Raw genomic sequence first — 16,563 nt, forward strand, 5'->3', positions numbered from 1 at the left:
TATGCTAGAATTTATTTAGCACATGCATAGTTATCAAAAAATATCATTTACAGCATTTGATCCATATATGCATAAAATTAGCGACAGATTTATTTATCATGACATGCAACATTGCAACTTTGTCAAAATGATGCATTCAGTTGTTTAACAGTAGTTTGTTAAATATTGCATTAGATCATCATACATCAATTTCAGAATGAAATCAAAGGCTTATTTCAAGTGTGGGCCAAAAAATCAAGTTCAATAAAATGATCAATTTAATGTTAAAATCACAAAGTTTATATATATATATATATATATATATATATATATATATATATATATATATATATATATATATATATATATATTAGTGGTGTAAAACTATTAATCGTGATTAATTGCATCCAAAATAAAGGTTTTTGTTTACATAATATACAGTATGTGTGTATACTGTGTATATGTATTATGTATATACTGTATAAATACAAACTCATGCATGCATATATTTAAGGAAAATATGCTATGTTTATAAATTAAATATATTTATATATAATATAAAATATAAGAATATGATTATAAATGTATACATTTAAATATTTTCAATATATATATACTGTATGTGTATATATACTGTATGTGTATATATATATTTTGTCCCTTAAGTTTATTTTTTTGTTGTTCTTAATGGTGCAGAAACGACATGCTTCAACTTTAAGACGAGAAACTACATGAAAATCCTTTTTTTTTTCATACACTGCAATTTTGTTTAATTTGTTTAATGCAATTTTGAGACTAGTGCAAAGAAAACATCTAAAATACATTTAAGTGTTTACTTTATTGCACTGAATCTATAAGCATCTGTACATTTCAATGCATGAATTTTAGTATCTGATACACTATTACAGTTTTTCTTAACATTTTTACAAATTCGATTTTATTTTTAGATTGTCAGTTTTCAGTAGTTTTGTTGTTTATGTCATATATGTCATTTTATAAATATTTCCGTTGTGTCTGTTTATTCATTTTAGTTGATTTGGTTTTAGTTATTTTAGCACTTCAGTTTAAACAAAATGAAAATGTAAAAGAAATATGAAAATGTGTGCCTTGGCAACAGGCTGAATTAAAATAAGTTTAAGTTCTATATTTTATTCAATTTCACTTAGCGTTTATTTTATTTCAAGTAAGTAAAACGGTTTAGTTAACTATAATGATCCTGCTTTAAATGTATGCAAACGAATGCATATTTAATTAGATAATGCCTCATTTGCATACTTGCACATAACATTTCAGCACATGTTTATCTTAAAGCTCAGTAAAGGAACTCACCCGAAGCCCGAGAGCATCCTGCAGAAGAGGAAGGTGCTGTAGCCCTGAACGAAGGACGACAGGAAGGCGAAGAAGCCGTTGACTGACATACACACCAGCAGACACTGACGGCGACCCACCTTATCTGACAGACCGCCCCAGAAGAACGCTCCCACCATCATTCCCAGATACACCACACTGCCTGCACACACACACACACACACACACACACACACACACACTGTGAGCTCAACATCAAACTGCTTTTCATTTGACTTCACAGCACATACAGAGTCAGAATGTCAGGGTTCCTTGTAGTGTACTAAAGCTAAAGTTTTAATCATAAAAAATAAAAAAATTTAACATTAATTTAAATAAAAAACAATATGAAAAACTTTACATTTCAGAAAGTTGACAAGGCAACATTTCGCATTTCATACCTGTTTAACTAAAACAAAAGTTGATAAAAACATGTAGACACATACATTAACAATGAAATAACTTAAACTGTGATGTTAAAAAGACATTAAAACATAATAAATAAATAAATACGATTAGTCAGAGCTCTTCTCATTTGTTTTGTTTAAACATCATCTTAGTCCAGTGTTGTTTTATTTTTATATTTTGTATATTTTTGCAACTTTTAGATTTTTAACACTCCTGACGACATAAATGAGAACTAAAGATGACCTACACGTTACTCCAGACGTGCAATGCTTCAACAGAAATAATAACAGGTGTATTTCGCTCATTGTTTCTTTGTGAGTTAATAAAGACTAATTTATCCACACTTCTTCAGACACACACACACACATATGCATGCAATAAATCCAGTCCTGTGCGCTCACTGAAGATATGGTAATGAAAGCGCTGATTTATGTGGCAGTGTGTAAGTGAAGCCCATCTGATGAGCAGAAGCTGGACCAATGGAAACCCCAGAGTCATCTCTTTCTATCTCTGTGTTCGGCGTTCTCTCTGTGAGTGTGTGTTATCACCCTGTGCAGACGTGACGGGACGCCCCGCTCATCTATTACTGTCTGACAGCACTGAATACTGCGGCTCGCTCACACCAACACACACAGACCTGTGTGCTACGATCAGCAAAAGAGCTGCTTTCAGAGACACACACTCACAGTGTTACAGTCACTCTGCACACACACACACACACACACTCACAGTGTTACAGTCACTCTGCACACACACACACACACTCACACACACACTCAAAGTGTTACAGTCACTCTGCACACACACATACACTCACACACACACACACACACACACACACACACACGCACAGTGTTACAGTCACTCTGCACACACACACACACACACACACAGTGTTACAGTCACTCTGCACACACACACACACACTCACACACACACTCACAGTGTTACAGTCACTCTGCACACACACACACACTCACACACACACACACACACACACACGCACAGTGTTACAGTCACTCTGCACACACACACACACACACTCACACACACACACACACACACACACACATTTTGAAATTGAGATTTATACATCATCTGAAAGCTGAATAAATAATATTTTCATTGATGTGTGGTTTGTTCGGAGGACAATATTTGGTTGAGATGTAACTATTTGAAAATCTGGAATCTGAGGGTGCAAAAAAAATAAAAAATATTGACAAAATGGCCTTTAAAGTTGCCCAAATGAAGCTCTTAGCAATGCATATTACTAATCAAAAATAGGTTTTGATTTATTTAAAGTATGACATTTACAAAATATCTTCATGAAACATGATCTTTATTTAATATCCTAATGATTTTTGGCATAAAAGAAAAATCTATAATTTTGACAAATGCAATATATTTTTGGCTATTGCTACAAATATACCCCAGAGACTTATGACTGCTTTTGTGCTCCAGGGTCACACACACACACACACACACACACACACACACACACACACACACACACACACTCACACACGCACGCACGTGCACACAAACACACACACACACGTGCGCACACACACACACACAGCCTCACGCGCACGCACGCACGCACACACACACACACACACACACACACACACACACACACACACACACACACACACACACACACATATATATATATATGTTTTAGTTTTAGTCACTGTAAATAAACTTACTTATGTCAGTTAGTTACCAATAATGACATTTTTTGATTTCTAACTTTTTTTTTTATTAAGTTTTTCAGTCTGTTTAAATTGTATTTTATTTCATCTTCATTTCAATTAGAAAAATATTTTTAATAGTTTTAGTGAACAATAACAACACTGGCTTTGTCTCAGATGTTTCTCCTGCAGTTCCTTTGGAGAAAAATTGTTAATCAAAAAAAATGTGTAACAATAAAGCAGAAGTACAGAGCTTTCATTATGTTTTTTTATTTGTATCATTTTTGTTTTATTTTATATTTATTATATACATACATACAACATAAATATTTATTGCACTCAAATCAGAGCAATATTACTACCAATTATCTCAATTTAGATGATAATATACAAATAAATAATAAAAATATACAATACCACATTTTTATAATTTAAACAATTAATATATATTATTAATTTAAACTTACAATGTATAATTATTTTAAACTTAAACTGTATTATTATTATTATGTAGAATTTACTTTTCCGACTTGTTATGAACCATAATTTTGTATGAATCTGTAATTTTGTATTTTAGACCAGAAGCTGCTTCATCAGTGGATTGTTCTGCTTTATCTGGAGAAACACAGCATATTTTCTATTGGTTGTACAGCTGCGTTGCCTGCGTAATCTTTCCTCTCATGTGTGATTATGTTAGTGAATTGAATCTACATGTCAAAGCTCTTGTTATTAATTTCCCAGCATTCAGTGAGAGTAATGAGCTCCTCCGGCTCTCTCCCGTTCCCTCTCCCCGACTGATTTCAGCTCAGAGAATCTCCCGTTATTCCCCCGATCCGTCAGAAAATCCCTGCGGAAACCCGCGCGAGCGACAACCGGAGCGAGACGGACGACTCCAAACACAGGAATACAGAAAACAGGGACTGGAATAGAATCCACATCATACGGTCAATGTGTGTGTTAAATGGGCAAGATTTACAGAGACTGATCTACATAACTGTATAATTAAGAGTAAATATGGTTTGATTGGCTCAACCAATCAGAGCGCAGGATAGATGCACACACACACACAGACACAGACACACATGCACACACGCATACACACACACACACACACACACACACACACAAACGTTTGTTTTTGTGTAAAGTGTGTTCATCCCATAGGTGTAATGGTTTTTATTCTGTACAAACTGTATTTTCTATCGCCCTTCACCAACCCTACACCTAACCCTAACCCTCACCTAACCCTGCATTTACACACACACACACACACACACACACACACACACACACACACACACACACATACATGCGCACACACACTCACAAACACACTCACGCACACTCACACACATACATGCACGTGCACAGACACACACACACACACACACATACACACACGCACACACACACACAGTATAATAATTATTTATTTGAATAAATACACTGTATATACCAAATAATAACTGGTCATATCTACATATTATTCTGTATTTGTTTGTATGGATTTTTTATGTTTTTAAAGGAAGTCTCTCTTAGGCTGCATTTATTTGATTAAAAAATACTTCCGAATTTATTCCTGTGACCAAAGTCAGTGTCACATGATCTTCAGAAATCATTTTAATATACAGATCTGCTGCTCAAGAAACATTTCTGTATATGGTGTGTACATTTTTATTTTGCAGGATTCTTTGATGAATTGAATGCACAAAAGAACAGCATTTATTTGAAATATAAATCTTTTGCTGCTTTTGATCAATTTAATGTATCCGTGTTGAATAAAAGTATTCATTTCTTGAATTTAATATACAGTACACACACACACACACACACATCAGCTTGATCTGTACAACATCTGATGTTGCTGATACTGCAGTATAAGAGAGAGCAAGAGAGAGAGAGAGAGAGAGAGCAGTAAAGCGTGAAATCAGAAAGTGTCGGGCATATTACAGACGCCTCTCAGGGGTCTTTTCAGCGAAAGAGTGTCTCACCTCTCAGAGTTCATTCTGCTCTTCTCTCTATCTGTCCAACACACGAGCAAACATGAGCTGCATCCTTCTCTCTTTCTGTAATCTACACTATTTCTAAAAACTATGTCTGAATTATGGTCATTTCTTGGTAACACACACAAAATAGACAGATAGATAGATAGATAGATAGATAGATAGATAGATAGATAGATAGATAGATAGATAGATAGATAGATAGATAGATAGATAGATAGATAGATAGATAGATAGATAGATAGATAGATAGATAGACTCTTGAACAAGTGTGTGTTTCACGGTCAAATGAGGTGACACTTGATGTCATCTGTGATTGACGTCTCTTTATCCGGGGCTACAGAATATCTCCATCCACTCCGACTGCCGTTTAATTGATCGATCAGAGTTATTGATCCGACCGCAGGCCAACTGTGTGTGCTTTACATGATTGTGTTAAGTTCTTGTTGCTAATGTGTGTGTGTGTGTGTGGTGGCCGTTATCATTGCAGCGTCATTAGGAAGAAAGAGTCGTCCTGTACGAAAGAGGACAGGAGGAGGAAAAGAGCGGCTGATTACAGAGAGAGAGGGTGAATACAGCAGCTTTACTGCAGGGGAGAAGAAGAGCAGAATAGAGGAAGAAAGATAAGAGATAATGGAAGATGTGATGAAACGTGTCTCGCTTCTCGTTTCTGAGCATGAAGCTGCGACTGACCTCCAGACACGGCACACTACTTACAGAAACCACACGCTTGTTTTTTTCGTTTTTACGAAACGTTAAACGTATGTGTAGTTACTTCTCTAAACTAAAATGTTATTCACAGGGATCCATCATTCACAAAGAATAAAAGTAATGCTGCTTTTATGAAATATATGGCTAATTAATTCAACTAAAATGAGATTTGAATGATTTGAATTATTCAATATTTGCAAAAAACATTTATTTATCACTAAAAAAGAATTATATAATAAATTATATTATATATTAATTTATTTTCACCTTGATAAATGTGATGCTGCTTTAGAATCTAGCATAAAATATTTTATTAAATTATCCATGCAAATTTGTATTAAAATTATATGCATTATTCAACATTTGTGACAGTAGCTATAAAAGTACAAAAGTATTAAATAACTAAATAGTAAATATTATTTAAAGCATTACATAATATACAGTACATATTAAAACAACTACAATATATTTTTATAGTCTACATTACTTCTATTTTGGTCTTTTCTTTTTGTAAACCATGATAACTTGTCAAATCTGGTAAATAATTCACTTAAAGAAATTTAATTATTTGATTTATTCAATATTTATAATAGCAGTGATAAAATGTACTGTCATTGTTAAATAAATATTACATATTATTTATAAACATTAAATATTATATAATAAGTATTGTAAAATACGAACGAATATTGAATGAAATGGACCAACAGGTATATTTACAGTCAGCATTGCTCTTGTTTTATTTTATTTTTTATTTTTACCATAGACAGGCAACTCTGTGGGATTTGAAGCAAAGCCTGTGTGTGAATGATAAGAGCACATGAGAGTTAATCAAGTCTGAGTGAAGAATATTGATCTGCATCTGCACGAACCAATCACAGAGAAAGAGACGTCATTCTTTGATTAACAACTATACTTAGTCAAATAATTCATGCATCAAGTGAACATGCAAATGCAATACTGTACATTGTTTGATGAAATCAGGATATGAGCTCTGCATTGCTGAACAACCACACGAATCTTAAAATATCTGTTTCACCATATATCCTACACAGACATGATGCAATAAGTTTCCAGTGACCAGTCCTTTTCCTGTCCTTGTTGAAAGACAAATGCTGCGAGATGCAACACAATCACAGCCAACTAGCGCATAAATAATGACAGGGACTGCTGCTGATGAAACATAGTTGTGTTCATTAGAAAAAAAAAACAACTATGGTCATATCATACATATCACACACAGAGAGAAACTCAAACATCTTCACGCAATTCATCAAAATCTGCTTCAACTTGAAGAAATTGTGGTATAAATATATTAGTATTGAACAGCATAATGTACCTCTCATAATAATAAATAATAAAATAAAATAAAAAATAATAATAATAATACTATAACACATTTTTCACACATTTTCCCATGTTTTAATTTAAACAGTAAACCTCTGTTGTGCAGAACTTTATATAGGGCCCTAAAAATGCAACCTAATTTTTGTTACACATTAAATACATTTTGCACAGTTGTATTTTTGGGAAATCAGTTAATTGGTTATGCTTTCTGATTACTATAATTTAATGTAAACTTTGATCCAAAAAATAAAAACTTAATTTGGGAGCAAAAAAATAAAAATATAAAAAAACATCATGCAGCAACTACCAAAGCAACCTAAAATCCTGGTAAAAGACCCCAGTGTTCAACTAATAACTGACTGAAACACACACATTCCTCTTAAATAGACTAAAATCTACCCACACATGTGCTGCTCTACCTGCTGCCAAAACAATAAACTCATCCAGACCCAAAGAGATCATCGAACAATACAACGACAGTCACTGCCCACACACACACACACACACACACACACACACACGCATTCATACAAGCACGAACCATCAAACAAGCACGACACAGAAGGATATCGCTGGCAAACGCCACCCAACCACCCACATTACACACCATATACAAGCCCTCACACACACACACACACACACACACATTACAAGGAAAAAACCCTTCATTACATCAAAGGGCGTAAAAAAGCAGCTTGTCGTCTTTACTGCATGTGAATACAGACAGAAACGTGTGGGTACAAAGACAGAGATGAATAATAGAAGCTCTGCTCAACTCCTACAGACTCCAGCTCAAGATTACAGAGGTGCGTTCACTAGTTTGGGTTTGTCAGTGCCTTATTAGAAAAATCTTTGTAGAAGTCTCTTCTGCTCACTAAAGCTATATATATATATATATATATATATATATATATATATATATATATATATAGCAATGTTTTGTAACATTATAAATGTCTTTACTGGTACTTTCGATCAATTTAATGCATCATTGTGGAATGAAAGTATTAATTTCTTAAAAAAAGATATCAGTCAATAATAACATGAATCTATTCAGAACTGACTACTTTACCCAATATTCATGTTTACTGTGTATTTTTATGCTTATTAAAGTAATAACTGGTTTTGTGATTTTGCTCATTTTAATGTGAGCTCAAGAGGCAACTTGATTTGGCAATAAAAAAAACATTGTTTAATGTACAAAACTAAACATTAATAAACTTACATGTTATAAAGTGAGAAAGAGAGAACATAAAAATATCTGATTTCTTTTAAAATACATTTCATAGGGCTCTATTAATGTAAATATTTATTTAACTGCACTGTTAACCCTTGCTGTATTTTTTAGGGTAAATAACTGTAAAATAGCCAGTGTTTTGCTGTATCATCTGGGAACAATATTTTACTGTAAAAAAAAACCTGTTAAGGTCTAACAGTGTATTAAAGTTAACCGATTAGACATAATTTTTGGTAATTAAACCTTTAAAACTGAAACTAGAAAATTTACAACAGAAAGCATGAATTTTGGTTAAAAAAAATACAAATGGATTTCATTGGGCCCTAAAACTATGACAATTTTAGTTAAACCTTTAATAAATTGTTCTTAAATTGTATATGTTTTGTGAAAACAGTTAGTTAGACAATTTAACCATTAAAATGGACTCTATAAATCCTAAAGCATAAAAAATTGAACTTGGGGGGAGGGGGAGCATAATTTGGGGAAAAGGTTCATCCATAATGTGGCAATTTAAAATATGTGACCGTGGACCACAAAATCAGACATAAGGTAAACTTTTTGACATTTGAGCTGTATACTTCATCTGAAAGCTGAATACATTATCTTTCCATTGATGTATGGTTTGTTAGGACAGGATAATATTTGTCTGAGATACTGTACAGCTATTTGAAAATCTGGAATCTGAGGGTGCAAACCCCCCCCCCCCTATAGGGATACTATATAGTAATATGCTTATAGTAGCATATTACTAATCCAATTTTAAGTTTTGATATATTTACGGTAAGAAATTTACAAAATGTATTCATGGAACATGATCTTTAATTAATATTCTAATGATTTATGGCATAAAAGAAAATCTATAATTTTGACTCATGTCACTTTCGTTCCATGTCATAAAATGAAGTGTGTTCAGGGCAGACTCACCCAGCCACCCGGCTCCAGAGTTGGGCACACACATGTCGGTCTCAGCGCTGGGCAGCACGAAGCCCACCACAAACACCTCCACCCCGTCAGACATGAGCGCCAGGCCGAGCACCAAGAACAGCTGCCACTGGAAGCGTCCGTGTCCGCACTCCTGGATGATGAGCTCGTACTGCTGCGCCAGCTCCTCCTCATCCGCCTCTCTCTCCTTGTCCAGCTCTCGCTTGTCCTTCATCCCATCTGCCAGAGGCAGGCCACGCCCATCTGTAGCCCCGCCCCCTGCAGGCACGCCCTGATACTCGCCCTCGTAGATCTCGTCCTCGTCGTCGTGGCCCTCGGTGGCGTCGCTGGATCCCTCGTCATCCTCCCGCTGAGCCTGACCGTCCTGATAACAGTAACGGTCTTCGTCAGCGCCCTCGTCTTCGTCGTTTTCGAAGCGGCTGTAGTTGCGGCTGGAGTATTCGTTCGAAGCGCGGTCCACCACTTTGTTGACCTTCTTGGCGGCGTGGCGCTTCGCCTCCTTGGCGATGTCTCGAGCACCTTTGACCAGAGACGTCTTGTCTCTGTAGGGGTCCTCCATCTGTGCAGTGTTTAGCTGTTTGGTGATTGCAGAAGTCAGGAATCAAACGTGTGTTTCAGAGGATGAGATCAATGGCTCGAGTTGTTTGGAGACGGACAGGAGATGTGTGTGAAGTGTGCGGTTCCTTCTGACAGACAGCTTCATTCACTCAGAGGAGAAGGAAACTGTGGGAAGAAGAAACAGAGTCATATTTTCATTCTCTACAGCAGGCACAAACAACTAAGTGTACATTTGTCAAAACTGAGATTTATACATCATCTAAAAGCTGAATAAACAAGCTTTCCATTAATGCATGGTTTGTTAGGAGGACAGTATCTGGAATCTGAGGGTGCAAAAAAATCTAAATATTGAGAAAATCACCTTTAAAGTTGTCCAAATGAAATTCAATACGATTTCAAATATATTCAAATAGAAAGCAGATATTTTAAATAGTACAAATATTTCACAATATTACTGCTTTTATCTATCTATCTACACACACCATTCAAAAAATACCCTCTGAATTATTATCAAATGTCAGTCTACTTTAGGTATTTTTGGTTTAACCTCAATAATTGTAATTGGAAAAGTGGAAGCGTTGCAGATCTCTGGTGTTCCTGCTCATGTGTCCTGAAGAAACACAGGAGAGCTATAAATCAGACGGACACAGCGGGCAGAGGACAGAGAGCCCAACCTCCACAGGAAGAGATGTGGACATGAACAGGACAGAGTCAAAGAGAAATGAAGAAGAAGAGACCAGCGGATGCAGACGGACACTTCTGGAGGATCTTCTCAGGATCCCAAACACAGAAGAGCCCTGCTGCATTGCAGCACCATTCCTCTCTCCGGCAGAAACACACACTCATCTCACTTTATCTCCTCACATCTGAAGAATAAACACACACACACACACACACACGCTTTCTCTGAACCAAGTCCACTCAGCAAATCTCTTTGAAAATGATCAGTCGGTCTCACAGATACCAGATATCCCTGAGAAGGAGAAAACTTTTTATTTCCTCTAGTTGTGGTGTTTTAGTCTATAAAACCAAAATGCATTAAATCCAGAAACATTAATAATCATACAGCAACTCAAGAACAATATATACGGCCAAAAACAGTTCCTGACAATCACAAGCTGAACCCAAGAATGACTGAACAGATTTTATTTTGCAGAATGTTTTGTGCATCTTGATTTGAGCTGACATTTGATAAATAGGGATGAATTTCAGTCTGGCCAATATGCTAATCATCATTAGAATATGATTAATATTAATTAACTCTTGCATTTGTAAGCCAAATATCTGAGTTTCAAATATCTGTATAAAAAATGATTATTAATTATTAATCTATTTAATTAATTATTTATTTGTATTACTATTTTTAAATACTTTTTCTCAACGAATTCTTCTGTCACCAAGATACATTTCTTGTGCATGCAAGCATACTTGGCAATGCATCTCATAAACAATTCTTTTGACTCTAAATGCATCAGCGTAATCTTGAGTGTAATATTCACCACAGTCATTTATTAAAACGTATTTAAAATGTCAAATCGCAAGGTTTGGGAGCAGATGAAGACGAAACAACACAACAAATGAATCAAAAGATTCGATTCTCAGAAATGATTCACTGTTGTAGTGGAGACGTGCATTCGGCCTCTTTCCTGAAAAATCAGCGAAACCTTCGCCTGTCCAGATCTAGCTCAGAGTTGTGTTTCACGGGCCGCTGATGCTGTCGGAGAAGCCCTCATTAATCATAGAGGGAAACACACGCACACTTTCCCTCTCACACACTATTCAACTTAACATGAAATACTATAAGAAGACATGATGTGAGATTTCACCCGTAACACGCAATAACAGATCAATCGATCAATCAGACATCTTCTCAAAAAAAGCAGCATTTTCATTAAAACTATAAAAGAAGACCCCTCAAAATGGCACGTCTGGAACGCTGCGGCAACAGCCAGACCTAAAAACCAGCAAAGCATGACATCATTTCCTCTTATACCAAATAAAGGCATTCCCTGACGTAACAGTGACATCATTGGAGGGCTGATGTAATCAATGCGACATCCGTTTTCCTGCATTAACCCCGATATGAGCATGGGTGGGGACGGAACGGGACGCCGCAGAACGCTTTGACCCTCCACAAATGGGGAATTGCACTAAATACAACACACACACACATGCACACACACACCTTCAACTCTAAATGACTAGTGTTTGACGACGTGTTGGAGTGAGTAATTATAAAGTTGAGCGAGGAAGGTCGAGCTGCTTTCCACTGTCCCTGATTCACCTTGCGCAAAACAGATCACTTCTTACACAACTGAAGACCACACACACACACACACACACACACACACACACTGCAGTAATGTAATGATGGATGCCCGAAGGCTTCACTGGTCACTGGGACTCTCCAGCAGCTGCGAGGCTCTTACTGGACGCCTGCACAGATGGGATGAGGGCAATGGAGTGTGTTTCGTGTGTGTGTGTCTAATGTAGACAGATTCCTACAGTTTGATCTATAACCTATACAGTAAAAAGCATACTTACAACAAAGAAAAGTTGATTGTGGTGAAACTGCATGATGTAAGGAGTTAAAAGGTGCTGTTACATTACAGTACAGAAGATATTAAAGGCTTTAAATACTAAAAATATATGTTGATATAATGTAAATAGAGTCATGTTATTTATATTCTGAATAAAACTGGGATATATTAAAAGGATGAAGGGAAATAATTTGACACTTATTACAGAAAAATAAAAAAACTGCATTCTGTAAACACGTTTTGATATTGTTACATTATAGAACAATAAAATAAAGTTAATATAATCTAAAGTAGTTCAGTGGATTGAATCATAATAATAAATCATATTTTCATCCTGAATAAAACCAGGGTATATAAAGTGGATGAAAATAAATAAGATTAAATAAGGTTCCAGATAGAACAGAACATTCTTAATCATAGCATTTTAAAGCAAGTTTAAACTTGAATTTTACCTTTCATTCTGGTATTTTAAAATCCCTGAGTGCAAAACGCTGATCACAAAACATCAATAATCATACAGCAATTCAAGAACAATATACAGACTGTACATACTGTGCAATGTATTCAAGAGGATTTTATCATTTAGTGGAGAAAAATCTATATTTTGGTAAGTGACAGAATCCTGTAGTATTGGTTTAGGTGAACCTGTACACTGTAAAAAGTTAAAAACTGCAGTTATTTATCTATAAAACTAAAAAGTATCATGGTAAAATAACCTAAAGAAGTGGATTGAGTCACATTAAATAATATCTGTATCCTAAATAAAATTAACCTGCCATTTTACAACAAAGTTTTAATCGTTTATTTTACCACTATAGAGTATATGCAGTTTGTAGAATCTCAAATTAAGTGTGACTGCATTTTATATTGTTATATTTATAAACTCATTTGACACAACTCAGGACACCACTATTTAAGTGAAAATGAAAACCAGTGAATGTCTGTGCTTTACTGTCAGTGGCTCAGACTACAGGTCAAAGGTCACAGCTCTGTGTGCTGGGGGACACTTTGTCTGATCCATTCTATTGATCAGCTGACACACTCATATATGAGAGTGATTGTATAACATAAAAAAAATCTGATGCATCTATAGAGTGCAAGTCTATAAATATAATTAAATATATACTATGATACTTCCTAAAGAACACCTGAATAGGATGTAAAGTATTTGGCTTTAAATATATATGTTGTTCACCAGAATAAAAGTAGATCATTCTTAGTCTCCTCATAAAGATGGTAAATGTCAAAGGAGCAGCCGAAACGCAGGCTAATGCAGATGTGCCGGTTAAAACCGGTCATCACTGTAAGATTTCTACTAAAACCCCCTGCAAAAGGTGCAGTTAAGGCATCATCTGATTGCCATGTACTGTGTATGGTTTATTGTATTTACAGAAAATATTTCTTAAAAAGAATACCTTGGTACCATCATGTGCAAAAAAATAAAATAATAATATTATCATGCATTTTCAGTACGACACTTCACTATAGCAAAGATACATTTCCAGTTACAGGACGGTGCTATAGTTGTGTATTCATCGCATCTTTCTTTCTCTCAGCCAGGTTGTTTCATGCACCGCCGGCTTCACCCTTTTACTACCACTTGGCGAAAAGTCATCAGTCTGCGCGTGAATCGCCAGCACAACCGGGAAAAGGCATCAATCACAGTCCGGCTCTGACGCAAGCTGCACCCCGTAATGAGATTTCGCCTGTCTTGACATTGTGCATGGGAGTCAATCCCCTCCCTCTCCGTTTTATCTTTCTGTCACACACACACACACATGCCTCCATGACACATTTTCAGGTGGATTTCTGTCTGCTTGTGACAGTCACACAAATTTTGCTCTGTCAGGGAACAAGTTCCTAAAGTGACACACTCGTTTTCTCTTTCCACAACCCAGGACACCACTGGGAGCCCTTGAGCAACTTAACACACACACATACACATTCGTCTTTTTCAGTCTTCAGAATAATGCTAGATCTTTATGGGTTTTTCAAAGCTTACTGCATAAAGGAATAGTACAAGCTTTCTGTCAAAATAATCATTTTTAAGCATGCAAAACAGCTGCTTGCATCTGTCAAGCTCCAGTAAAGCAGTGAACTTGTAATAAAAGTGATCCATTCAACTATATTCCATGTCATCTCAAGTCTTATAATGTTTTGCATGAGGAACAGAACCAAATCTAAGTCACTATTTACTAGTAAACTTCTCATATTGTTGTCAGTGACGTTTGGTCTCAATAACCAATCATGTTGTTTGAAGTCACTGACATCACTTGTGGTCTGTTCCTCACACAAAGCTCTCAAAAGGCTCAGAAAATGAACTTTTTTTAACTAATTATATGTTCTTTTTGTCCTTTGTGGAGCTTGAGAGATACCAATTGTTATATGGGAAAAGATTTTCTCCCTTTACACTAAAAAAAAAAAAAAAAACAGCATTCAAGCTTAAAAATCTTGAATATTTGCTCTTGAACAAATATTCCAAATGTATGCCTCTCAAGTACAAAACGAAATTATAATGACTCACAAATAAAACTAAACTTTTCTGGTGCATATACATTTTGCAATGTTAAATTCCTGATTAAAAACTCAAATTCCTCCCTAACACAGTAATTTGTTTAATTTGTAAAAACCTCATAAACACACATTTAATTAGCAGATTACCTCTAACTTAATTATATTTGACCAAAACATATTTTAAATTTGTCTAAACTGACGTACAAAAGATATAAAGTAATTTTTGATGCGTTTTGCATGGTTTGCCTACTTTCAGGTCGCAATCTTAAAGGGGAAAAAAATTGGTCACGAGCGAAACGTCATAAATGTTAATCAGGTTTGACACCGCTTTTAATAAGAAGCGTTCACACAGAATGCGTTATGCTGTTTTTAATTATTATTTAATGTAGCTACACAAGCATAGGATTTGCGTCTTCGCGTTGCATTCGTAACATGACGTCTTACAGTATGATAAAAATACTAACTTTTTAAAAATGCGAACGCAACAACGCGTCCGTGTGAACGTTCCCTGAATGCCGCTAAAGTTGATTTAACGCTGATTTTAGACTCGTGCGTAAAGCTACAGAAAAACTCACTTACCGACAGATTTCTGAACGCGTTAACGCGGATCTTCCTTCAGTGTTTTTCTTTCTCTCCTCACAATGCAGCAGCAGCAGTGCTCTCTGCAGCACTTAAAGAAAAGCTGAGAAGAAGTGATGGAGAGAGGGAGAGAAGGAGGAAGGGAGAGAGAGAGATGGAATCAATAGTTGTATCGCGGGCAGCCCCGGTGAATGTGACGCGACGCGGGGCGGGGGAGCGAAATGAGCGCGTTTAGGATCATAGTGACTATGACTGAATGCGTGGATACGAACACCCCCACCCACCCGTGACGCATTGCTCTTTCTCCTCGAGTCACGATTCTCTGGAGGCTCTGGGGCTTTTTCCTGCTTTTGTTGGAGTGCTTCGTGTTTTTAACTTTCTGCGCTTCCCCCGACACTCACGCCTCAGCGGTACAGTCAGAATTAAAAAAAAAAAAAAAAAAAAAAATAGAACTGGGGTTCTGCACGCGACCCGTCGTGATTGAACTCCCGCCAAGCGCGAGATGGAATAGAACGCGGGACGCTCGGAATGGAACTCTCCATGGTGCTGAAGAAAACACATGCAGATCCATATGAAGCAGAGAACTAGACAGAACCCTGTAGAACCAACTAGATCAGATTTGAACAGATCTGCTCAGAACCACACAGACCATCCCACAGAACCTCACAGTCACAGATGCATAAAAACAAACCTCACAGAACTAC

At 36.1% G+C, this 16,563-nt stretch overlaps 1 protein-coding gene across 2 annotated transcripts in view; it reads right to left on the reverse strand.

The window, feature by feature from the left end:
* The window catches only part of LOC113038996 (synaptic vesicle glycoprotein 2C-like), a 38,050-nt gene extending 21,827 nt beyond the window's left edge, over positions 1–16,223 (reverse strand). Inside the window, exons 1-3 of one of the 2 annotated variants that reach the window (XM_026196843.1) lie at positions 15,860–16,223; positions 9,651–10,391; positions 1,309–1,489 (exon numbers count right to left, since the gene is read on the reverse strand). In XM_026196843.1, coding sequence (XP_026052628.1) covers positions 1,309–1,489; positions 9,651–10,227 — 758 coding nt within the window. In that variant the 5' untranslated portion in view covers positions 10,228–10,391; positions 15,860–16,223. Of the gene's footprint in view, positions 1–1,308; positions 1,490–9,650; positions 10,392–15,859 lie in introns of those variants that run through there. The other variant, XM_026196844.1, reaches the window with a different exon arrangement.
* Positions 16,224–16,563: the final 340 nt, after the last annotated feature.

This window comes from Carassius auratus, chromosome 21 (assembly GCF_003368295.1).
Source record: "Carassius auratus strain Wakin chromosome 21, ASM336829v1, whole genome shotgun sequence".
NCBI lineage: Eukaryota > Metazoa > Chordata > Actinopteri > Cypriniformes > Cyprinidae > Carassius > Carassius auratus.